At 40.5% G+C, this 10,006-nt stretch overlaps 1 protein-coding gene across 8 annotated transcripts in view; it reads right to left on the bottom strand.

The window, feature by feature from the left end:
* Window positions 1-10,006, bottom strand: part of magi2a (membrane associated guanylate kinase, WW and PDZ domain containing 2a) — a 243,837-nt gene that overhangs the window by 159,794 nt on the left and 74,037 nt on the right. For all 8 annotated transcript variants that reach the window (XM_046072262.1, XM_046072265.1, XM_046072263.1 and 5 more), the window contains one exon: window positions 9,358-9,474. In XM_046072262.1, coding sequence (XP_045928218.1) covers window positions 9,358-9,474 — 117 coding nt within the window. The remainder of the gene's footprint in view (window positions 1-9,357; window positions 9,475-10,006) is intronic.

Consider the following 10,006-nt stretch of genomic DNA (forward strand, 5'->3'; position numbering starts at 1 on the left):
GCCACTGCAGATATTTATTTTATTGCAGAATAAATAGTGTACTTCCTGTTCAATGCAAAAAACATACTGCACCTCCACTTTAGGGCAGTACAACTGAGCCTCTCTGTTTTTCATATTTTTCTCGAATCATCGGTCACAGTGTACTAGGACTGGCAAGCTGTTCTTGATAAACACCCTAAATTTTAATCTCTGCTGTTTCATTATTTAAAAAGTGGGAGAAAAGGCTTTTGTGAAGTTAAGGCTGAGTTTAAAATGATGGCCAAACGTGTGCAGTTCCATTTACTTTTCAAGAGATAAGCCCGAGCGCATTCTCAGCTCGGTGGTGAACTATGGTTTGTGCAGTGCACCTCTTTGTGCTGTCCTGCCAAAATGGATACCAAGCATTTAGAGGAAAGATAGGGCTACAAGTACGGTTTGGAAAAACACAAGGGTATATTTAGTGTTGGTTGGGGGGGATGAGGGGATTAAAAACAAAACACTGTAGGAACCCTAATGCTAGTTGGATGAGGTCTTTTTTGACAGTGAGTGAGAAGGATGGATGTAATAACTGCAGTCGCCCCACAGAAGAGAAAGGAAAGTTCAAGTAGAGCTGGACAATATGGCGAAAAATGTTATCACGATAAAAAAAAATTGATACCATTCGATATTGATCATTTTCACGATAAATATCAAATCATTATAAGTTTAAAGGCAGATTTTTGCTCCTGAGTGAAAACTGAAGAAACTAGATATTATGTTAATAGTGTGGTTAAACTTTTCTTTATGGTCAGAATGTGACAAAACTTGTTGCCAAACAGTGGATCACTTCACAAATCAGAGGTAGAACATTCAAAACAATTATGATTAATAAATCTTTTTGTCAGTCCCCTTTCTTCATTAAAATAAATGTCTTAATAGAAAAATTAAGTGCTAATTCGTTTGTGATTTATTGAACATTTGTTATAATGTTATTGAGGAAAATTATATAGCAATAATTATCATTATTGACTTATTGCCCAGCCCTTAGTTCAACTGTCCCAGAATTTGTTGTGATTGTTGTAATTTTTTTTCTAAATATGAGTTCACGCTGTGGAAATTTGTGTGAGGATCAAGAGTTTTGGTTGAATTTTGACGGTAAAAACGACCTAAATAAAACTTTCTTTTATCAATTTCACACTGCTTCATATGTGATTTGTAGGACATGCTGCATTGTCCCACATAAATGTCCCACCTCTGATTGACCCAAGCTGAATTTTGCCTCTTTACGCCCAGGGCTTTGCGGTGACAGCACCATGTGAATAAGACATAGACTACTCCTTGTGGACACAATTAAGGAAGTCGAGGTCCATTTTCTACTCTCTAACCCACCCATTTTGATTATCTCCAGTTTCCAACATGAAAGAGCCGTCATTTTCTATCACTACTACCTCACAGATGTATTCCTGGAAAAGCCAGCGGGCTGACACATGTCATGGGAGCGAGGAGGTGCAGTGGAACTGAGCTCCATTAAGATCCTGCCGCTGAACCGTCAACGCCTTAGCTCTCATTCAAGAAGATGAATGAGCTGCAAATGTAATCATTTGGCATGCCAGAAGTGTGGAAAGTGGCTCCAGGTGGATTCAGGTGTCGCAAACGCTTTTAAATAAAAAAAGTTTGTAAATAAAATATTACATTGCTAAAGATTTGTGTCAAAACCTAACAGGCAGAACTCTCTCGAGGATCAAGGTTTCACTCTTATTCTGCCAAAGACATCAAATCATTATATCGACGACGGTGCAGGAAGCTCCCACGACAGCATCATAGTGAAGTGACCGCAGGCAGGCCACCTGATGGATTTGTCTACTGTTACTGGACTGACAAGAGTAGAGGACAGCTGGAGTTTGGGGGTGAGGGGGTGGGGGGTGTCTCAGTGTGATGAAGGCCAATTAAGGACTAAATTTCACACCTCTCCCAGATCACTTCTGTAGGCTGCATCTCCCGACGAGCATGACACGCTCACCACTCGGCACATCCGCATCTGTGTCCCACCTTGTCAGTCAAAACCCCCACCCTTCCCCACCTCCGGCCCACACACACTCACACCTCTCTGTCCCCCTGTCAGTGCCCGCCTCCTCGCAGAAAGCCGGGATGAGTGATGGCTGACAGGATATTGCTTGTCAAAGTAACATGTTCCTGAAAAAACTCGTTTTTTTTTGTTGACCTTGATTTTATGATTTTGAGAATGACCTCCATTAGATGTGGATTCAAATCCTACTTCCAAAAAGCAGTGTACTTGTTATCTGCCCTGTGTTTTAAGACTTTTCTGTCTCCATTTGCAGAGAGCGGGAAGAAGCAGACAGACGGGAAATAGAGGGGAGTCGGAGAGGGGTATGGAAGGGGAGAAAGAGAAAGCAGGATGAGAGTTTAAGAGGAGTTGAGCCTTTGACGCAGATGGGGAGTGGAAACAGTTGCCATGGAAACCCCTCCTTGCCTACAATGAGTCAATGAGTAAGTGAGGAGAGAGAGAGAACAGAGAGTAAAAGGGGGAACGAGAGAAAGTGAGCTCTTGACTAAAGGTATTGTCTGATCTGCCAAACCTTTCTCAGAAGGAGAAACATAAAGAGACAAATTAATACACAAGCAAAACACACACCAGGTGTTACTGTTTCTCATTCAAAAAAAACAAACCTACAGTGCCGCATCACCTCAAGTCCATCGCTATCTTAAAAGCCCCAATCTGCTCCGTATTCTTCTCAGCGCTGGGCCCCAGCTCAGAGCTCCAGTAGGGTTCACACTTCTAGCATTTATTCGGTTTCTCGAAGAGAAGCTAAATAATGAATGAAGGGGCACGGGGGAGCTGTTAGTTTTTTTTTTATCCTGATTATTACTGTCATCCGTCAGACATCAGGCTATTAAACATAAACACAGATATGTCCCAAACTATGGAAAGAGAGCAGTCGACTTCACGCAGAATTCAGGTCTGATGCGTGCTCCCACAGGTTACATTTTAAACTTTTACCAAATACTTACTCAGTCAAATATCTTGCGTGTAATATAATAAACACACATAAACACAAAAAACAAAGAAAGACATGGGGTGCATGAAGAAAAACTGATAATGAAAGCAGGAAGTAAAGATAAGGACTGTGTAGCAGAGCGGCAGGATAGAGTGTGGGAGACAGACAGAGATTCATATTTCCTGCTGTGCCGCAAGACTTCAGGATGATCAAACCAACAACTGTGTGTAGACAGATGGACTTGCAGCCTCTCTCTGTCTCTCTCTCTCTCATTAGTAAACATCATCAGTATTACGCACAGTTGCCCCAGCCATTAACACAAACGCAATGCCCCCGTGGGCATCAAACTCCCCATTAGCTCACACTCTCAACCACTTCTTCCTGCTATTAAGGCATATGTTATTTGTGCATGCATGTAAAGGCTAAGGCACACAAACAAACAAACACACACATGCAGAAATGTCAAGACTTACAATCACTGCAACACAACAAAGACACGCACTTGCACACTTTAAAGACAGATGTGGGAACATCCAATCACAACCTTCATAAACTTTAAGTCTCCATCAGCGGACCTAAACTGGGATGTTCTCTTTTATTAACAAACTCCATTGTTCCTTCTTTACATGGTAGCCAAGCTATTGCCAATATAGCCAGCTTTCCCAAAAGCATCATAGTATAGGGTTAATGGTAGCCATTATAGTTGGGCAATATATATAACATATGTAGACAAACACAACCGGTAGCTATGCTCTATCCCTCAGGCTGAATTTGACCATTGTGGACAATGTTGCACTTGATCTGTCTTAATAGAGAAAAAAAGCCCCAGTATCAGACTCAACTGAAGTGCTGGAGCTAGAATCAAGCTCAATTACATAAATCTGTAACATCTACACACTTAAGTTTCAGTTAGTCAGATTATCTGTCATATGAGCCTTTAATGGAATATATTACTATATTGACATGAAAACTACAGTGCATGTCACATTATGGAATATTTTATTCACTTCTGGTAGCAATCACAGTCAATACCATTCATAAAAGTGATGTAGTGTCTGAAATCGCTTCCTTATTCACTTTTCCTACATAATAAACACTTAATAGTTTAGTTAAGTGAGGGACGGGAACCCCACAAGGGGTGGAAAGATCTGATGGTTTGAGAGGGTATTAATATGATAGGAAAAACTGGAAAAAACACATCCTGATGTACAACATTATGTTCATTTAAGAAAAGACAACTTTCAAAGAAACTGATATTCTTTCTGTGGATGTTTGGTGAGATGGCTCTTTTCTGGGACCTCCCTGCACATCAATGTGCATACATGGAAAGCCCGGGACAGAGAATGCAGCATAAAAGGCCCCCACACGGTACAGAAACAGAGCAGGCATCACTGACAACTGAAATGACATTGATTTGTCAGACATAGACTGAAAGGAGGAGCTGTGGTGGTGGAAGGTTACAAGTGGCTAGCAGAGGAAGCAGCAACGCTACGCAGGCTTAATAGTAGCTTAAATAAGGCACCCTGTATGGAATTTGCCAATTAATGATACAGGGGAATCAGCTGATGTGGATATGATCATGAGCTGAGCAAAACTTCGCTTGCCTTAACGACTATTTAGACTTTCCTTTAATCTCTTTAAAGTGTTTTTGAGTTAAAGATAGAGATAAAGTTATTTAACCCAAAATTTATCTTTGGTTCATTTGGTAGACATTTAGTATGGAACCGGTGATGGGTGGTCACAAGTAGTGACTGATTTTTTCATTGTCGATTAATCTGTCGATAATTCTTTCAATTAATCAATTAATTGTTTGGTCTATAAAATGGTGAAAAATGGTGATCAGTGTTTCCCATCGTCATGCATGGCATCCTCAAATGTCTCGTTTTGCTCACAACCCAAATATATTTAGTTCACTGTCATAAAGGAGTAAAGAAACCAGAAATAATTCACATTTAAGAAGCTAGAATCAAATCTTTTTCTTTTTAAATGACTTAAACCAGTTAATCGATTATCCAAATAGTTGCTGCTTAATTTAACAGTCGACAACTAATTGACTATTGGATTAATCATTAAAGGGCTAGTCACAATTATACATTGCCTTGTTTTAAGGGGCCGCAAATGGTTGACTCTACAAGGATTAGTTATGAATTGATATGAATGAAATATGAATCATTTTGCATTATCACTGATGTAGCAAACTCTGTAACACAAAGTAGTGTACTATACTTTCTATGGACACTGCTTTTTTTGTTCAATTGTAGGATTTTTCTAATTTTCACACCTGTATTAAAAAACAAATAATGCAATATAAAGCAAAAAAAATGGATGAAAGGGGAAGAGATACGCATAACTTAACCTTTTTACCTGAAACTGATTTCTTAATCATTATTCACTGACAGTCAAATATAGTCACCATGCTCTTCACTAAGTGCGCTTGTGTGAAGGAAGAACAGAAAGAATTCAAAAAGAAGAGGAAGGCAACCAGGAACAACAGAAGAAAACATGAAAAGTGACTAATAACTAGAGTAATGAGTCACATAATCTTGATGACCTTCATATTTTTTATCATGTATTTATTTCCCTGCAATAGAAGCACTGTGCTTATTTACATTTGATTTAGTATTTGAGGGAAATCATGAGACACAAATGTTTTTTTTTTATCTTTTAGTGGATGTACCCCTACCTTGTTGTTATTTACCCTAAATGTCAAAATGTTTAAACTTAGTTTAGACTAAAGTCAAACGCTTGGAAATACGCTCAAATATTTAAAACTGTTTTCAGATATTTTTCACACACAAACTGCCTATAAAGGAGTGTGTGTCTGAAACTGTGTGAAAGTCAGATTATAAAAATCTATATATTTAATTGCCATGTTTTCCAGTTCGATTTTACCTAAATAATTCAAGCATTCTCGATCATTGTAGCCCACTTAGGAGTCACGACTAGTGTACACACACTTATTCCTCTCCGCTCTCTATCTCTCTCATCAAATCTATGTGGATTACCAGACGATAGGCCTGATTTCACATGGGCTCAGGCTATTAACGCTTTGACCTTGGATTTATACCAGGCAATTTGTCTAAGAGCTGGCACAGCCTTAGCTGCCCTGGCTGACTCCATCCAAGATCCACAATTGGTATGGCTGGCAGTAACTCTCCTACTGTCTGCCCGTCAGCCTCCACCCCCCCCCAAAAAATGTCTCTTCTTTACCACTCAAGGGTTATGTTTAAATTGCTGTGATGAACTACTTCAGATCTATCACTTACAATTATCTTTTCCATCTCGCCCATTAGTCTCACTTAGATTTATCATTTATCATAGATCTCATCGGGTATCCATGTGTCTCTGTTTCACATTTTTAGATAAGTGTTTTTCATCTTTTTCCTCCTACCTGGAGAAAAAGTCTTCTTCCTAAATCTCCACATCATTTGTCCACATGTGGTCCTTTTGAACCAAAGGCCAAATTTATACTAGGTATTAACATGTGATCTATATCTGGATACATTATCCGGGTAATGACATACAATTGGAGTTAGGTAAACTGTCAAGTTGTTGGGCAGATTTTTTTCTGATAAATATGACTTTGATGAATACTGTACAGATTGCAATCCCACTGGCTGAGATCAAATCACAATGTCAGCCTGACCACCTTCAAATATATTCTGGCCAATTTAGTCGCATTTCAAATCACAAAGAATTCACACCTTGCATTACGATACATTTTTCATTATCCAGAGACGATATCTGGACTTCATGCTAATGTCAGGTGTAAATTAGGTCATTTTATCCCAAGAACTTAGGAACCCCACTGACAAAACTCAGGGACTATCAGGAAATTCAAGTCGATTTTCTTGTTTTGTTTCCAGCGTATCTGAAGAATTGTGCAGATTACATAAATTAGTCTGATGGCATCTTAAAAAACTTTGGTTTTGTTTGAGATAAAAGTTTGGTGTTTAGGGTTGCATGATGTAGATGTTTTAATGGGCATTGCAGAGGTGGAAAGGGAGACCTCAGAACACCTCTTTTTGAAAACCATTTATGAAATTGACTAAATCAACATCAATTAACACACATTTGAAAAAAGTTGTAGCTGCCTTGATGCCTGTGTTTGACCAATCACTATAGCAAACTCTGCCTTGATGGTTACTGGGCCATCAAAGTCCTAACTCCAGAGAAGGGGCTTTTTGGGGGCCAGGAACTTTGGCATTGGAACTAAATTTAGCACACATGAAAGCTTCTGGAGTCCCTAAAAGGTGGACCATGTAAAACTTCTTGCAATAAAAAGGTAGCTTGATAATCACGTTAAACTGCCATATCTTTTTCACATGGTTATTTTGTCCAAACCATCACAAGAGAAAGGTCCATCTGTCCTGTCGGCGTCCTTTTTAGCCGGAACGGAAGCAGCAGTTACTTAGAACAGTTCACTTAATATGTTGCTTTAAATTGTGTCAGTGTCATTAATCTCATCCACACTTGTCACCATTTTGATTAGGAATGGATCCTGGCTTTGGCACAGGATGATAGAGCACAACACCAGCCATGACTGAATCACTGAAAATGTCAAAGTAGTTGGTAGCAACTCAGCAGTCTAGAACCAGATTAACTGGAATGGACTACAAGGCTTCAACTGCCGCAGTACCTCTGTGGTCTATTTGTCAGTTTATATGTCAGTCAGTGTCCATAACCGACTGTTGGTGCTGTTAGATATCATTGTATCTAATCTATCTTTCCATCCATCCATCAGTTTGTCATCGTACTTACTGTTGCTTTATGTCACTCGCTGTATTTTTGTATTTGACCTTTTACTGAAAAGGAAGGTCTGTTGGGATCAAACTATCCTTTTTGGGAGAGCCTTGGTCAAAATGCTAGCACAATTATTCCACAGAAACCAACCCGGACACCATATATTAAAGGAAGAAGAGTAAGGGGAATTGAAAAAAAAAAAAACTAAACAAAAAAGTAACTGAACCATAAAGAAAAAAATAGGACTAATTTCTACCAATGTTGTACCAACATTGATCCCTCCCTCCATGTAGTTCAAAGCCCAGCTCAGTCACGACAAGACCGTTTCCTCTCAGCAGCACTGAGGCCCATTGTTGATTAAGCTTTATTAATGCACACATTAACCTCCCCTTACACTCGCTCTCTCTCCAACAGTTTATCTGCAGTCAATTTAATTGTGTGGTAGTCATAGTCTGTGTCCCATCATCATGCCTCCTCCCCTTTACCCCCCATTCCCTTTTGTGGCTCTCTCGCTCTATTTGTTCTCTCATTTGTTCTCTTTACTGTTCACCTCATTCTATATCTTCAATGTCTCACCAGCAGTGGCTCTGTGAGTGGTTATCAGAGAAAATTACGCTTCTGTTGCAAACAAATAGCTCCCTTTTTGCTTCTCCAGTTGTGTTCTGCTCCGAGAGGGAGGCAGAAAAGTGGCTCCAGTGAAATCTGCCTGCTCCTGGCCTTGAAGAATGCACCTCCATTAAGGATTCAGGGGAGATTTAGCCACCAGACAGCTGGGCATAATGGCATGGCAAGGCTAATGCAGAGCTAACAAACACACACACACTAAACACAAATAAGAGCTCATACATACACACACGCACACAGACAGACACCCTTTAATATCACAGCCTATTGACTGATGGCAATGAGCATATGTTTAGCAAATAAATGGCAAATAGGAATCAGAAGAATATGGATTAAATATCAGTAAGTCTAAACTCATAATGAGTGGGGCTTAATAAGCCTTGTAAAGGACACACACGCACACAGCACAGAAGACCCACATACACACTGAGTTTGAAATGCTGTCCTGAACTAAAAACACCAAGTATCAATATCTTAAAGCCCTCCAAAGCTCATCTTTGATTGTCTATGTAACGCCCAGCTGCTCAACCGTGCGCTCTTGTGATGGAGTTAATGCGGCTAATTGGAGACAGAGGGCTGCAGTCAACACTTGATTTGAAAGAATCAAACTCCCAGATGAGCCTGATTCCAGCTGAACCAACACTCTAGCAGCTAAGTGATTACCACCACGGACAGATAGTTGGGAATTTTGAGACTGAAGTCAACTACAGCAAGGGAAACGAAGCATCTAGTCACACATTCTTCTCAGCTGGAAAATTAAATTTATTCGGCGCGTACTGTACTTTCAAAATATTTAGAATAAGGGTTAGTGAGAAGCAGGAAGCATGGTCAGATTAACCTGTTGCAGGATCCAGTGGTTTTGCCCCTGGAGGTCTGAAGCCCCATTGTAGTTTGCTAGACTGGTAATCCAGCCTTAGCAAGAGGTGTGGGGGGGGGCAAACGTGTTTCACTCAAGGAGGTGAGTGGAGGTGGCAAAAGATGTGAAGGGAAATACGGGGAGGACAAGGTAACTCACAGGGGACGGTGCGGAGGTAGAGGTTGTCCCGGATGATCTGCTGCAGCTCGTGGTCCACCGAGCCTTTCTGGAAGCGCAGGTTGAGGTAGTGGCGCAGGTCCTTGTCTATAACGCCCCCTGGAGGAACACAAAGGTCAGGAATGAGTAATAAGAATCAGACCTCCTCCATCAGATCAATCACTCTGACATGAAAGGCTATTCAAAAAAAACCTCAAGAAATCGCTGGAGGAAAAAGAACATACTCAGGCCTCGATCAGAAATCTGGACAGCTGGACAGCAGTGTTTCTGAATTATCCAGAAAAAGTAAAAAAAAAACAAAAAAACAGCTCGACTCACACTGTTCTCAGGGCAATTTCCAAACTTCAAGAGCAAGCAGAGGAAGCTCAAAACACTGCAGCGAGAAATGACCCAGAAATCACTGAAAACCACAGTAAACAATTTGAATTTGCTAAATCCCTGCAAACAAACACAGCCAATACTAATGAATACACTCTGCCCTCTCTAGGATTCAGCATCTGTCAAGCGCAGCCACGGCTTGGTGGAGGTGTTAATTGGAGCGGTGGCCAAACGTGTGGAGAAATGTGTACATATAAATCACCAGCGGACCCCCCCCCCCCCCCACGGGGTTTCTCTCCCCTCCCCCCCACCT

This window comes from Micropterus dolomieu, linkage group LG16 (assembly GCF_021292245.1).
Source record: "Micropterus dolomieu isolate WLL.071019.BEF.003 ecotype Adirondacks linkage group LG16, ASM2129224v1, whole genome shotgun sequence".
In the NCBI taxonomy this organism is placed as follows: Eukaryota; Metazoa; Chordata; class Actinopteri; order Centrarchiformes; family Centrarchidae; genus Micropterus; species Micropterus dolomieu.